Genomic DNA, 17,089 nt, shown 5'->3' with positions numbered 1-17,089 from the left:
AATGTGTGTGTGTTTGTATGTGTGAGTTTGTGTGTAATGTGACTCATTGCATGAGTGTGTGTGTGTGTGTGCATGTTTTGTGTGTGTGTCTCTGTGTGTGTATGCATATACGAGTTTGTGCATGTTTGTGTGTGTGTGTTATGTGAGTGTGTGTGTGTGTGTCTGACTCTCTGTGTATATATGAGTGTACGTACGTAAGTTTGTGTGTGTACAGTATGTGAGTGTGTATTTGTGTATGAATGTGTGTGTGTGTGACTGTATATGTGTGTTTGGTGTACAGTATGTGTTTGTACAGTATGTATGTGTGCAGTATGTGTGTGTGTGTACAGTTTGTGTGTGTACAGCATTTGTGTATGTACAGTATGTATGTATGTGTGTGTGTGTGTGTGTGTGTGTATGAACCTGTGTGTGTCTATTTGTGTGTATGAACGTGTGTGTACAGTGTGTGTAGTATGTATGTGTCTGTCTTTGTGTGTGTATGAATCTATGTGTGTACAGTGTGTGTATAGTATGTATGTGTGGATAAAAGTGTGAGTACAGTGTGTGTGTAGTATGTATGTGTGTCTGTCTGTGTGTATCAGCATCCGTCTGTCAGTGAGTGTATAAACGTGTGTGTATGAACGTGTGTGTGCACCTGCAGATGCTGCAGTTTGAGCTGGTTGTTGAGAGTCAGGTCTTCAGCCTGTCTGGTGTGTGTGAGTGCCTCCTCCAGCAGCTCCTGCGCCTCCTGCAGCTTCAGCTTGTGGTCGCTCATCTTCTGTCCCACCTCCTGCTTCAGGTCCGCCGTGGCCTGCTGTGGGTCTCCAAACAAGCGCTTCACGCGGGACAAGAGAGCCTCCGCAGCCCTAAACACACACACACACACACACACACACACACACACAGAGAGACACGGTGAGACACTGACAGTACACACAGACAAGCCGCTTCAGTACCGCTGAAGGATTTATGTATTTACAGGTGATGTCAGAACTATTCGCCATTCGCAACACATTTCTAAACATAATAGCTTTGATAATTCATTTTCTTTGCCATGATGACAGTACATAATATAATATAAGGCTTTGTGTTTGTCACAACCAGTTTCGCTTGTGTGTTTGTTTTCATCATGTGACCTCAACCATGATGTGTGTTCCCGCCATATCATTATGTTCATCACCTTCACCTGTGTTTATATGTGTTTATATAATTATAGTCATCATGTTCATGTGTAGGCGAGGCGGTGGCGCAGTATGTCGTGCTGTCGTCTCACAGCAAGAAGGTCGCTGGTTCGAACCTCGGCTCAGTTGGCGTTTCTGTATGGAGTTTGCATGTTCTCCCTGCCTTCACGTGGGTTTCCTCCGGGTGCTCCGGTTTCCCCCACAGTCCAAACACATGCGGTACAGGTGAATTGGGTAGGCTAAATTGTCTGTAGTGTGTGTGTGTGAATGCGGCTGGAAGGGCATCCGCTGTGTAAAAACTTGCTGGATAAGTTGGCGGTTCATTCCGCTGTGGCGACCCCGGATTAATAAAGGTACTAAGCCGACAAGAAAATGAATGAATGAATGAATGAATGAATGTTCATGTGTATACACCCCTTAATTTCATTCAGTCCTTGTCCGGTATTCGCTAAGCTGATGTCCGTCTTCACCCCATGTTCTTCCTGTGTCTGTTCGTGTGAGTGTATTGATAATAAATATGCATGTTTTGATAATCCTGAGATCCTGTGCCTTCCTGTAGTGAACCAGGCTAGGTTAATTAGGCAAGTTAGGGTAATTAGGCAAGTCATTGTATAACAGTGGTTTGTTCTGTAGACAATCCAAAACAAATAGGAGGCTAATAATATCAACCCAAGCTCATTCTGAAAACGTAGCCCCGCCGACGTTTCTGGAGACCGGGATTTACGTGGCCGGAGGTATGTATGGCTGTATTTTGTTTTTTTCAAGCAAACGCTACGGGGCGATGTGAGGCCGCTCCTCTTCGTGCTCGCCGGCTGGGCTGACGGCTCACCTCCTCCTTGTTGAGGGCTTTCCCGCAGCAACCAGTTTGTCCGGCTAGCTCGTCTTGTTAAGTCGGCGGAGGCCCGGAGGAGGAGGAGCCGGCTGCATTTGACGACCGGGTTCGAGTCCGGAGAAGAGCGTTCCCAGAAATCAGGTAAGACAAAAAACAGAATCCAAAAACTAAAGCGAACGAGTTCATAATGTTGTGGAAAGTTGCGCTGGATCTCGACAAACATCTTTCAAGTTTCAAAAAAGAAGCCGAGGTCTTCGAAGTTGTCAAGTTGAAGCAGTTTATTGTTACAGCAGAGTTGGTCGATCGATCTCTCTCCTTTTTCCAATGTTCAAAAACCCACAGTTTATATACAGTTTTTTCCCATTGTCATCATGACATGTCGTGTAGCATCACGCCATTTCCCGGCTCCAATAGTATTCTAGCTTTTTGAATTTATGGCTGTATGTTTTTCTGACTTTCTAAATGATTCTCCTTATGTATGCTATTTTGTCGAGGATTGTTTTTGTCTTGGTCAATACATACATTTGTCTAAATGTATTGCATATGCGGTCTGAATGTTTTTACTTCACCGCATGACCTGCCATGCCTCAAGGCCGTAAGGCCCTCAATTATAAGGCCCTGTATGCCTGTGTGTTTTCGTCAATTACAAGGCCCTGCTTGTCTGTGTGTTTTCCTCTGCATCACTTGAATGTATTTTTATATGTTTTAACAGTGTATTTCTATATTTTAATAGTGGCAGATTATATAGTGATTACATTATAAAAGTTCCTTTATATGCATCAGAAATTCTCCTGTAATAACGAGGCGAGAATGCGTTGAAATCTAAAAACACGGTCAAAATCAGACGAGGGCTTTTCTTTTTTTATTTACGGCTTTTGTAAATCGTCGCTTGGGTTTAGGGAAGAAGGAGGAGGAGGAGGAGGGTGGCTGGGTCAGCCGATTGGCCGGCCGCCCAGTCAATCAATCAGTCATTGAGTCAGTCGGACAGACGGTTGCACGACAACGGCCTCCGGCGGCTTTTTATGCGAGAACAGCGCAGGCACGAACAGCGCGCGCTCGCGAGAGGCGTTCAAGACGTGAAAAAGCATGCACAGCAGTGGATTCACGAAAACAAAAACTGCACAAATACGTACATCCCAGGACGTATTTCGCGATCTCCAGAAACATCTGTGGGGCTACGTTTCCAGAATGAGCCTGGGTTGAACAGTATTGACCTTAAAATAGTTTAAAATTAAAAACTGCTTTTATTCTAGCCGAAATAACACAAATAAGCAGGACTTGACATTAACACCCCACCGACCCGCCATATTGAGTGTAACTTTAACTGAATAGTTAAATGAATTGCATAGAAATGAATAGCTCTATTTGGAAATATTGAATAACTTAAGGACTATTTTGGATGATAACAGGATGATTTTGTAGTAGAGCACATCTGCATACAGTATAATAAACCAAATTACGAGCTTCAGTGCATGCAGTAAAGCAAAGCTGCAAATAAAACAAATACTTTGTTTTTTTTAGTAGTCTAACAGTATTCAGGTAGACAAATTGAATAATTAAATGTAAAATAAACAACACTGTAAAATCTGTTGAATCTTTGAAGAAGTCACAAAAATGTAAATGCTTTAAACTGGCTTGAAAGGCCTTAAAACACATACAAACGACACAATTTTTGGCGACTTCATGGTTAAATTTAGCAATTACTCACATCTTAATATAAACTCCTATTAAACTATAATCCAGATTCGACATTGCAGACAGATGTGCACATTGCGATATTGATGCAGATATATTGTGCAGCCCTAAGCATCAGCAGCAGCTCTGAAACAGCACGAGCTCCAGCTTTACTCCGTCACTCCTCTAGGTGTCTCTCTCTGTTCTCTCATAAGCGCACAGACCCAGGAATCCATTACAGGAGTAATTTGATTAGGCTGGTGTAATATTCCTCCCCCCGCCCAACCCCAGGCAACTTTTAATTAGTTCATTACGATTTTACATAAGAAAGAGAAACTTTCTTCATTTGAGCTGCGATCCAGTGAACCACAAAATGCTACTGAGAAACATAATGCCACCAAAACAATTATTCCAACCTGAGCCTGAACGGCATCCTCACCGCTCGCTCCTTCGCTTCTGCTGCTCTTTGTGCGAGTATATCGTGCTGTATATTCATAGGATCGTTACTCATCAACTCTATTATTTATTCATCATTGAAAAACATCCACATTTGTGACAGTGCAGAAGTGACAGCTTCTGGAGTTTTACTGCAGCATGATGGGGAGAAAATAACCACTTAAGCATTGTTGACTGATTGATGATTAGATTTTTGCTCTTTTGTATGCTGTTTAACAGTATACACAATGACGGTTCAATACACTGTAAAAGCAATCAGTTGACTTTAAGAAGTGAGCAAACCAGTTGCTTTTAACGCGATTATTTGAATGCAAAAGCAATTAGTTGTTTTTATTTTAAAACATGCAAATATTATTAATAATTAAAAGTGATCAGTTGACTGCGCTTAAAAAACGAAAAGTAAAAACAAAGTAAACCTCTTACTTTTAAAGTGATTAGTTAAATTCACTTAAGTAAATTCAACTAATCGCTTTAAAAGCAACAGGTTTACTCAGGTTTACTCAGGTTTACTCAGGTTTACTCAGGTTTTGAGTAAACCTGTTGCTTTTAAAGCGATTAGTTGAATTTACTTAAGTGAGTACACGTGGGGCGAGGCAGTGGTGCAGTAGGTAGTGCTATCGCCTCACAGCTAGAAGGTCGCTGGGTCACCATTTCGAACCTCGGCTCAGTTGGCGTTTCTGTGTGGAGTTTGCATGTTCTCCCTGTCTTCGCGTGGGTTTCCTCCGGGTGCTCCGGTTTCCCCCACAGTCCAAAGACATGCGGTACAGGGGAATTGGGTAGGCTAAATTGTCCGTAGTGTATGAGTGTGTGTGTGAATATGTGTGTGGATGATTCCCAGAGATGGGTTGCGGCTGGAAGGGCATCCGCTGTGTAAAAACTTGCTGGATAAGTTGGCGGTTCATTCCGCTGTGGCGAACCCCGGATTAATAAAGGGACTAAGCCGACAAGAAAATGAATGAGTAAACATGTTGCTTTAAAGTGATCTGTTCAATTTGAGTAAACTTGTTACTTTAAACTGATTAGTTTAATTTACTTTTAAAGTGGTTAGTTGAATTTACTTAAGTGAGTAAACTTGTTGTGTTTAGAGTGATTATTTCAATTTAAATGAGTAAACTTGTTGCTTTTAAAGTGATTAGTTAAATTTACTTAAGTGAGTAAACTTATGTAAAAAAAAGGAACATAACCATTTTTAAAAAAAAGTCTGATGGTAAATCATGCTAAACGTTTACTATTTTAGGTCAGTTAGAATTAATTAAATGATTTACATTTGCTAAATGACAGAAAAATTTGAGATTTTTTTTTTTGATAATTTTTTTATTAATTTCTAGACAGTCTAAATTTTTAGCTATTTTTTAGCTTTGCTTTTAAACTGTATGACTTTGGTCAAATGTTTTGTCTCCTTACACAAGCTTCTCACAATATTTTTGCAGGAATTTAGGCTCATTCCTCCTGACAGAATTGGTGTAACCGAGTCACATTTGTAGGTTGTCTTGCTCGCACAAGCTTTTTCAACTTGTAGGTTGTCTTGCTCGCACAAGCTTTTTCAACTCTGCCCACAAATTTTCTATAGGATTGAGATCAGGGCTTTGTGATGGCCACTCCAAAACATTCCCTCTGTAGTCCTTAAAGCACATTTGAACTAATTTGGCAGTGTGCTGAGGGTCATGGTCTGTTTGGAAGAACTATTTGTGGTCAAGTTTTAATGTCCTGGCTGATGTCTTGAGATGTTGCTTCAGTATTTCTCCATAATGTTCTGTCTTCATGATGCCATCTATGCTGTGAAGTGGACCAGTCCCTCCTGCAGCAAAACAGCCCCACAACATGATGCTGCCGCCCCCATACTTTACAGTTGGGATGGTTTTTCTAGGCTTGTTGATTTCCCCTTTGTCCTCCAAATGTAACACTGCTCATTATGGCCAAACAGTTCAATCTTAGCTCCATCAGAGCACAGGACATGTCTCCAAACATGAGTCTTTTTCCAGTGTAATTCAGCAAATTGTAATCTGGCTTTTGTGTTGATTCTGGCTTGTTGATTTTCCCATGTTGTCACACAAGGAAGCAGTGTGTTTGAGCTTTTCCTTCAATACTATTCTACAGTTGTGCCTCACATTAACTCAAATGTTGTCAATTAGCCAATCAGAAATGTCCAAAACCTCGACACCATCATCTGAGCTTTTCCAAAGGCAGAATAATCTGATTGTGTGTAAACTTGACTTTCAACAAGAGTTATAACAATTTCTCAAACAATCTCTCTCTCATTATTCTGCTATTAAGCAGAACAGAAACACATGTGATCATCCTTACTTACCTAAAAGAGAAAAAGTTTAGTCACATTAACATCTGACTTTTTTTAAAATGGTTATGTGCCTTTTTATGCAGTGTATGTAAACTACTGGTTTCAACTGTAGTTTATAGAGTATACAAATCTTTATGTTTGTGGAAAGTCCCCAGGAAACACAGAAACTCAAAGTGTGTGAGTGAATGTTAGTGTCTTACCCGAGCTCTTCATCAGCCATGTGTTTCTTTCCGGTGAGCTGGCGTTTGCGGAGCTCTGCGAGCATTTCCTGGATCTCGTCATTCATCTCGTTCACGCTTTTCTCTAAAGTCCCATCCCGAAGTCCCAAAGTCGCGTTCAGATCACGTGCTTTGTCACGCAGTGCTGTAAACACACACAGCAACAAAGTGTTTTAATGTAAATAGCAGAAATAGGCTCATTTTACAGCACTCCTACAGTTTTTTAATCTATTCAGCAGATCTCTGGGTCTAGCGGTAGCACTTTTAGCTTAGCTTAGCATAGGAAATTGATTCAGATTAGACCATTAGCATCTCACTCTAAAAAAATCCCAAAAAACTTTTGACTATTTATTCTGCAGTTACAGTACGTTGTGTACTAAGACTGACAGAAAAGCTGCTATTTTCTAGGCTGAAATAACATGAGGAACTATACTCTCAGTGTAGTGTAATAATCAAGGAACTTTGCTAACGCACCATCATTGTAGCAGGCATGACCATAATATGTTTCATTCACTCATTCATTCTTTCATTTGGCTTAGTCTCTGATTTATCAAAGGTTGCAACAGCGGAATGAACCGCCAACTATTCCAGCATATTTTTTTTGCAGTAGATGCCCTTCCAGCTGCAACCCAGTATTGGGAAACACACATACACTCTCATCCACACACACACACACACACACACACTAATACACTACGACCAATTAAGTTTACTCAATTCACCTATAGTGCATATGTTTCGACAGTGGGGGAAACCGGAGCACCCGGAGGAAACCCACGCCAAGACTATATATATATATATATATATATATATATATATATATATATATATATATATATATATATATATATATATATATATATATATATATATATACGCCAACACGCTATATACATGCTATATATATATATATATACAAGCCATATATAAACTATACATATATACACGCCAACACTATATATATATATATATACACGCCATATATACACTATACATATATACACGCCAACACTATATATATAAATATATATATATATATATATATATATATATATATATATATATATATATATATATATATATATATATATATATATATATACACACACACACATATATACACGCCAACACTATATATGTATATATACACATGCCAACACGCTATATACACGCAATATATATACACGCCATATATACATTATATATATATACACGCCAACACTATATATATATATATATATATATATATATATATATATATACACGCCAACAGTACACTATATATATATATAAACTTGAGAGGCTAATGGTCTAATCCGATTCAATGAATTATGCTAAGCTAAGCTAAAACTCTTCCTACCAAACCCGAAGATCTGCTGAATGCACAATGCACAACATACTATAGAGGAGATCTTCTCAATATTTATATTTTATTGCTCCTTCAGATTCCATTCAAATATTGTCAAACCCAGCAGATCGTCTTGACTATGTCTACATGCCCACATGTATTAAGTTGTTGCCATGTGATTGGCTGATTAGAAATTTGTGTAAACAAGCAGTTGGACAGGTGTACCTAATAAAGTGGCCGGTGAATGTATATATATATATATATATATATATGTATATATATATATATATATATATATATATATATATATATATATATATATATATATATATATATATATATATATATATACACACACACACACACACACACACACACACACACAGCAAACACAACTTTCCCTCAGCATCCCCTTTTCATCAATGTGACTTGCTTCAGGTCGATTCAAAGCAGTTCAAATTTGACTCAGCAGAGTTCGTGTTTTTTAATCAAATTAAATTAGATTCAAAAATTAAACCCTGATCGGTTAGAACGGTAGAGCCCGAATGAAAGAGCGACTGAGTGCGCGAGCTGCTCTGCATATTCTAATTTAAATAAAATCATTAAATTGAGATGAAAATGAGTTATAATTACACGCCTTTCTGAAAATTCCTCGAGAGTTCAAACGTAAACAGTCGATCGACTACAAAGAGCGCAGTATATACCTGCCAAGCGAGCCGAGCTGGAAATAATTGCACAGTGAGTTTTCAAACGCGGCTGGGGTCTTTGGGGTGGACAGAATCATTTGATTCCTACTCGTTTAGCGTGCGAGAGGAGATGAGAGACGAGGCGGTTTACTGGAGCAGGAGCTCACGCACAGAATGGATAATGAAGCTCCTGCACTCCAGCCGACTGATGTCTGCGCGCTCACACTCTTCTGCTAGCAGCTTTTTGGAAACGCTTCTTTTTGGCCGGTTATCAAAACAAAAGCCAGGGACCAAAGTGCAATATGTCGGCTTAAAATGCCAGAAATGTATCCGAGGAAATAAATGAAGCGTTTTGGTGTATCTGTGGCTGTGATCTGCATGTATTCTGTGTCCATCTGCATGTCCACACCATCTGCAGTTATATTCAATGGCATGAGCGCTTTTATCTGATGTAAAAGGCTATATTCTTGACAAATGGCAAGCTGAATGGGATCAGTGCTCAAAAATGTAACCATTTTAAAATCTAGCTAGTAGCAGAATATATACATATATATAGTTGAAGTCAGAATTATTAGCCCCCCTAAATAATTGGACCGTTTGTTTATTTTTTCCCCAATTTCTGTTCAAGGGAGAGCAGATTTTTTCAACACATTCCTGAACAAAATAATTTTAATAACTCATCTCTAATAACTGATTTATTTTATCTTGACCAGGATTACTGTAAATAATATTTTACTAGATATTTTAAGGCACTTCTATACAGCTTAAAGTGACATTTAAAGGCTTAACTAGGTTAATTAAGTTAACTAGGCAGATTAGGGTAATAAGGCAAGTTAATGAATAATGATGGTTTGTTCTGTAGATTATCGAGAAAAAAAATATAGCTTAAAGGGGCTAGTAATTTTGTCCCTAAAATGGTTCATAAAAAATTCAAAACTGCTTTTATTCTAGCTGAAATTAAACAAATAAGTTTTTCTCCAGAAGAAAAAATATTATCAGACATACTGTGAAAATTTCCTTGCTCACATCATTTGGAAAATATTAAAAAAAAAGAAGAAAAAAAATCGAAGGGGGCTAATAATTCTGACTTTAACTGTATATATATATGTGTATATATATATATATATATATATATATGTGTGTGTCTGTATACAGTTGAAACAAGCAGTTTACATACACTCTCAAAAAGGAACATAACTATTAAAAAAAGTCTGATGGTAAATCATAGTAAACGTTTACTATTTTAGGTCTGTTAGGATTACTTAAATGATTTACATTTGCTAAATGCCAGAATAATAAGAGACTTTTTTTTGAGATTTTTTTAATTAATTTCTAGACAGTCTAAAGTTTACACACATTTCCTTGGTATTTTTTAGCTTTGCTTTTAAACTGTATAACTTTGGTCAAATGTTTTGGGTCTCCTTCCACAAGCTTCTCACAATAGTTTGCTGGAATTTTGGCCCATTCCTCCTGACAGAATTGCTGTAACCCGAGTCAGATTTGTAGGTTGTCTTGCTCGCACAAGCTTTTTCAACTCTGCCCACAAATTTTCTATAGGATTGAGATCAGGGCTTTGTGATGGCCACTCCAAAACATTCACTCTGTAGTTCTTAAAGCACATTGAACTAATTTGGCAGTATGTTTAGGGTCATGGTCTGTTTGGAAGAGCCATTTGTGGTCAAGTTTTAATGTCCTGGCTGATGTCTTGAGATGTTGCTTCAGTATTTCTCCATAATGTTCTGTCTTCATGATGCCATCTATGCTGTGAAGTGGACCAGTCCCTCCTGCAGCAAAACAGCCCCACAACATGATGCTGCCGCCCCCTTACTTCACAGTTGGGATGGTGTTCTAGGCTTGTTGATTTCCCCTTTGTCCTCCAAATGTAACGCTGCTCATTATGCCCAAACAGTTCAATCTTAGCTCCATCAGAGAACAGGACATGTCTCCAAACATGAGTCTTTTCCCAGTGTAATTCAGCTAATGGTAATCTGGCTTTTGTGTTGATTCTGGCTTGTTGATTTTCCCATGTTGTCACACAAGGAAGCAGTGTGTTTGAGCTTTTCCTTTAATACTATTCTACAGCTGTGCCTCACATTAACTCAAATGTTGTCAATTAGCCAATCAGAAACCTCCAAAACCTCGACATCATCATCTGAGCTTTTCCAGAGGCAGAATAATCTGATTGTGTGTAAACTTGACTTTCAATAAAAGTTATAACAATATCTCTCTCATTATTCTGCTATTAAGGAGAACAGAAACTAATTTGATAGTTTAAACACACGCTGTAGAGCTGTAGAAGCCAAAAAAAGAAAAAAAAAAAGAAACTTGTTGTGAACAACGGCTACAAAGCTGGCGCTCTGACGCTGAAATATATTTACACAGAACAAAAGCTGCCTCTGGTATGACACTGTTATAGACTCCTGTTTAACTTTTATCGGCAGATCAGAGCGGAGTAGCTGAAGTTTGTTTTTGGTGAGGTCTCAGGAGACATTTTTAAAGGTTGAACTTCATTTCACCTGAAATCGTGCCTTCAAAGCGCTGAGAAACACTGAGCTAAAGTCAAAGACACCTTTCTGGCTGACGTTCTCTGAACATTCCTCAAAAGTTGTGTAAATTTTAGCATGTAGTGTTATTTTTTTCATTTTAACATTCTTTTAACGTTGATAGAAAAATATTCTGGGTGGCCCACATATGTCCTAAGATAACAGGGCCACATTTGCACTTGCAAATGTGAGCCACTTTAGGTTTAGACCCAGATTACCCTTAAAGGGTCACGAAACGCCAAAACACATGTGTTGAGCTGTTAACAGTCGTATATGTGTCCCACACTGCTAAAAACACTATTAGGACACACATATCTCACTAAAAAGTGTAAATTGGTTGTTTTTGCGTTATTTCGAGCAAATTCGTACTTCCGGTTTGAAACTAATTTTTGAAGCTGCGAGATAATAGCGTGTGTTTCAGCGTGCAGACTGGGCATCTGTACCAGAGTGGGCCTTATTACGTCTTACAGTGTGCTGCATTAATGCATGAGTAAGGCTTGGTTCAAACCAATCAGCGCGCTCTATTGTGCAACTTCATTAATATTCATTAATGTTACAGTGTAGACAGCAGAGAGACGCCACGTTGTGTTGGCAAAACAAGCGTGAAGTGTTGCTTTTATAGTTTGCTGCAGTGAAGTTTTGTTTTCATTTTCTCTCTGTGAGAGCGCAGCTGGAGTCACGTGTGGATTAACAGTGTACGCAACGCTCGACAACAATAACTTACGTGTTTAAGGAGGATTATTGTTTACCCGAGAACTTTTCTCATCTAGAAGTGTTGAGATGCGGATTTGCTGCTCGTCTCCTCTTAATAAAGACACGGCTCTAGTTGCTGGTGATTGTCCTGTCTCTACAGATTTGGTAAGTGAGCGACCAGTGCTCTTTGTTTATTCAGTTTGTTCGTATTGAACTAACTATTGCACCAAGTGTAAACATGTTAGCACCACAACCAAACTTTAACCTCGTGTAGGATTTTCACCGCATTTTGTGACCGAAATAACACACGCGGCTTACCTGCAGAGTTTTTTTTCTCTCAGTCGCCGTGCGGTATCGAACATTGCATGAAAAATACACACTTCCAGCAGTTCCTCGAATCAAATATCTCGTTTGTCGCGAGGGCCACGAATGAATTCACTGATTGAAAGAGCCAAACTGCAGTTAAAGTCTACCATTTAATCATTTGGCAAATAATTTGATTACAGATGTCCATGTAAACACAGTCACTTTCTCCCCAGTGTTTGTGTGTGTGTGTGTGTGTTTTGACTCTGAAACTCAGTGGGTGCTCAAATCAACACTCCCACATCATCCCTCTTTTGCTCCTCTGACACCCCCCCCCCCCCTAAACAGAGCTGGACACGCCCACTTTTCTGACTTTTTCCAGAGTAGAGGTGTGAAAACACCCTTCTGAAACAAGGGGGTTTCATGGCCCTTTAAACGACTATGCCACTATTTTGCCAACTGTGGCCCACATTAGTCCTCCATCATTTGAGCCAAACTGATCATTTTCCACATGGGCCACATTAGGCTCACATTCAGATCACATTTTGCCATAAGTGCCAAATCTTTGCCTTAAATGGCCCATATATGAATTTGAATCTTTGGCCCCCCTTTGCCATTGTACAGGTGGGCCACTTCAGGCTCACATTCATTTTGTCTGGGCCGAAGGAAGACCACCAGTGCAGCATAACTGCCTAAAGTGGCCCACATTTGTATGCTATCTGGGTATAAATGGTTAATGATATACCTTATTATGATCTTTTATTTTTGAGTATGATGGTTTTTAGCTATTTGTTGTGTGTGTGTACCTTCAGCAGCCAGCAGTGTGTTCCTGACGTACAGTTCCAGCTCTTCTGCAGCTTTACGGCTTCTCTCTGCATCCGCTGCCGTCTGCTCCCCATCAGCAGACACTTTAGTTGCCTGCGCAGACAGAGAAATAAAAACCCTTTAAAAGGTTATATTAAACAATCTGAGATCAGCCTCGGTTGCTTTACTGCAGCGGTGTGAAGAAGAGACAAACCCACGAAACAAGCCGACCTCTGTAACACGCTGAGCAGAGGATGAAAAACAACAAGAAACATTAGATCTGACGTCTCTGGGGCCAACTCAGAGCAAAAACTGAAAGAAATCCTGCAAAACTACAACATTTCCAGTTTGGCGAGATGATTCGGAAGGTCAGTGTTACACAAACCCGAAAGGACAGAAGAAAAACGCTGAAGGTCTTGATGTTTAACTGGCTCTTGAACTTCTGTTATGTGGAAAATCTGAAATTTATCGAGTTTATCAAGGACTTCTTTTCAGGAGACGGTGAAAGGTTCACTTCAGCGCAAATGAGCAGAACTGATGCAACACTTCAGACTATGAACAAGTTAATGTTGCGGCTTTCTTTCATGCTGAAAAATAAACCAACAAGGTCAGCATCTGACAGAAGCCATTCAGGCAGTATATGTAAAGTAGAGTTTAACCAAACAGACTTACGCAGGAACATGAGGTGCAGAGCATCAGGGGAAAAAAACAAGTCAATCAGATTTGCTGCAGGGAATAAAAGAATGCTTCTGCATTCATATCCACAAAAACATACTCGAATGCAGTGCAGCTTGTTAAGGTGAACACTGCTTACGATTATACACTCACCGGCCACTTTATTAAGTGCTCATTACTAGTACCAGGTTGGACACCCTTCTGCCTTCAGAACAGACTGAATCCTTCGTGAGATAGATTGAACAAGGTACTGGAAATATTCCTCAGAGATTTTGCTCCATATTGGCATGACAGCATCATGCAGTTGCTGCACATCCATGATGCCAATCTCAGATTCCACCACATCCCAAAGGTGCTTTATTGGATTGAGTTCTGGTGACTGTGGAGGCCATTTAAATACAGTAAACTAATTGTCATGGTTAAGAAACCAGTCTAAGATGATGCACACTTTTTGACATCAATTGGTACTAATAGGCCCAAAGTGTGCCTAGAAAATCTCCCCCACACCATTACACTATCACCACCAGCCTGAAAAGTTGATACAAGGCAGGATGGATCCATGCTTTCATGTTGTTTATGCCAAATTCTGACCCGAGCTTCCGAATGTGTCAGCAGAAATGGAGACTCATCAGAGCAGGAAACGTTTCTCCAATCTTCTATTGTCCAGTTTTGGTGAGTCTGTGTGAATTGTAGCCTCAGTTTCCTGTTCTTAGCTGACAGGAGCGGCACCCGGTGTGCTCTTCTGCTGCTGTAGCCCATCCGCCTCAAAGTTGGACGTGTTGAGTGTTCAGAAATGCTCTTCTGCAGACCTCGGTTGTAATGAGGGGTTATTTGAGTTACTGTTGTCTTTCTATCAGCTGGAACCAGCCTGGACATTCTCCTCTGACCTCTCTGTAAACCCTAGAGATGGTTGTGCGTGAAAATCCCAGTAGATCAGCAATTTCTGAAATACTTAGACCTGCTCGTCTGACACCAACAACCATGCCATGTTTAAAGTCACTTAAATCCCCTTTCTTCCACATTCTGATGCTCAGTTTGAACTGCAGCAGATTGCCTTGACCATGTCTACATGCCAAAACGCTTTGAGTTGCTGCCATGTGATTAGCTGATTAGATATTTGTGTTGACGAGCAGTTGGACAGGTGTACCTAATAAAGTGGCCGGTGAGTGTATATATTAATTTAAATACCTCCAACATGCCATCTACACATTAGGATGGAAGCATCCTCATTTAAGACAGCTATTTTCGACATGATTTATAGACTCCAGGAGTAGTTGCAGATTGTAATTTTCATGTTTGTTAGAAAATGAGAAACTCTATTAATTGATGCATATATCAGTACTAAAATTATTCCTACCCATTACCAATTAATCAATTATCATCTTGTATAAACATGCACAGCAGTCAAAACTTTGTATTATGTGTTTGATGTCTGAAGTCTTGATGTTTTTGAAGTCTGCTCACCAAAAGAAAGGCTCAGCTTTGAACTACGGGAATAAATTAAATGACAAGATTTTGGTGAAATAATATTCCCCTGTCATTGCCATGTGTCTGCTCTGTTTCTTTGTTCAGTTTTCCCCTACATTTAATAATTTTATTAGTTTCACAGTTTAGTATTCACTCCCTTGTGTTCTGGGATTACTTATATTTTATGTTTATGTCTATGGTTTTAAGGTTTGTTTGCTCTTAACGGAAACAGAAACGGAAATGCTTCACACTTGTTGACATCAATTGCTACTAATGCAGACATCCCAAGTGTTCCGGAAATCCGGAAGTCTCCTGCAAATGCATAGAGAATCTCGGATGCCCACAAGTGAAAGATAATTTCCCGGAAAGTTTCTGCCAAGTTTCTACCAATCCAACTCTACGTCATAACTTTTCAATCCAGATGGATGGTGCAACCATTATTGCATCCAAAACGGTAAAAAGCCTTGGAGTAACGATTGATGACCAACTAAACTTCTCTGAACACATTTCTAGAACTGCCCGATCTTGCAGATTTGCACTCTATAACATCAGAAAGGTCCGACCCTTCCTATCTGAACATGCAGCTCAACTCCTTGTTCAAGCTCTTGTTCAGAACGCAGCAGCACGAGTGGTCTTTAATGAACCTAAAAGAGCACATGTCACTCCGCTGCTCATCCGTTTGCACTGGCTGCCAGTTGCTGCTCGCATCAAATTCAAAGCTCTGATGTTTGCTTACAAAGTGACTTCTGGCTTTGCTCCTTCTGATCTGCTCTCACTTCTGCAGATGTATGTGCCCTCCAGAAACTTGCGTTCTGTGAATGAACGTCGCCTCGTGGTTCCATCTTAAAGAGGGAAGAAATCACTTTCCCGAACTCTCGCATTCAATCTGCCCAGTTGGTGGAATGAACTCCCTAACTGCATCAGAACGGCAGAGTCACTCGCTGTCTTCAAGAAACAACTAAAAACTCAACTATTTACTCTCCACGTTCCTTCCTAATCTGCAATTGCCTCTCTGGTTCTACCGCTAACTGTACTACAAAAAAAAGTCCCCACCCAAGATACAGGACCAAATCAGTGTGTATTTGTGTGTGCGTGTCTCACCCGGTTAAGCAGTTCGTCCATCTCAGTGACCAGGCTTCCCAGGTTGCTGTCGGCCAGCTGCATTAGTCTCTCTGGTGCTCTCTGAGGAGACAGCATGTGCTGCAGAGACACAGGATTATCATTAACATGTGAGGAACCGGTGAACATCTTTAAAACATGAGTGACGTTCAGCAGGTTTCCAGCCCACAGGTTTGATTTGAAATCAGTGACTGATCAATCAGTTCTTGAATAATTCCACTATAAGAGCTATACAGTGGAAGTCAGAATTATTAGCCACATTTCTAAACATAGTAGTTTTAATAACTCAACTGATTTCTTTAAACTTTGCCATGATGACAGCACATAATATTTGACTAGATATTATTCAGGATACTAGTATTCAGCTGAAAGTGACATTTAAAGGCTTATTTAGGTTAATTAGGCAAGTTAGGCAAGGCATTGAATAACAGTGGTTTGTTCTGGAGACTATTGAAAACAAATCTGGGTTAAGCGGGCTAATAATATTGATAAATACTGCTTTTATTCGAGCTGGAATAAAACAAATAAGACTTTCTCCAGAAGAACAAATATTATAGGAAATACTGTAAAAAAAATGCTTAAAAAAAAAAAAAAATCCTTAAAAAAAAAAAAAAAAAAAAAAAAAATATATATATATATATATATATATATATATATATATATATATATATATAAAATATAAAATCAATATAATAAAAAATATATATATATATATATATATATATATATATATATATATATATATATATATATATATATATATATATATATATATATATATATATATAATTTTGCCCTTATGTATATATCAAACT

The 17,089-nt window shown here is 39.1% G+C and overlaps 1 protein-coding gene across 9 annotated transcripts in view; it reads right to left on the bottom strand.

Moving 5' to 3' along the window:
- Positions 1–17,089, bottom strand: part of lama2 (laminin, alpha 2) — a 262,814-nt gene that overhangs the window by 56,112 nt on the left and 189,613 nt on the right. For all 9 annotated transcript variants that reach the window (XR_015945529.1, XM_087296269.1, XM_087296270.1 and 6 more), the window contains 4 exon segments: positions 16,257–16,355; positions 13,016–13,127; positions 6,619–6,781; positions 635–845 (listed from right to left, as the gene is read on the bottom strand). Coding sequence is in view for 8 of the 9 variants with exons in the window: in XM_087296269.1 (XP_087152395.1) it covers positions 635–845; positions 6,619–6,781; positions 13,016–13,127; positions 16,257–16,355 (585 nt within the window). In the remaining variant the exon portion in view is untranslated.

Source organism: Danio rerio, chromosome 20 (genome assembly GCF_052040795.2).
Source record: "Danio rerio strain M-AB ecotype USA chromosome 20, GRCz13ab, whole genome shotgun sequence".
NCBI lineage: Eukaryota > Metazoa > Chordata > Actinopteri > Cypriniformes > Danionidae > Danio > Danio rerio.
Note: the sequence above shows the minus strand (reverse complement) of the source record. Positions and strands in the feature narration are given on the sequence as shown.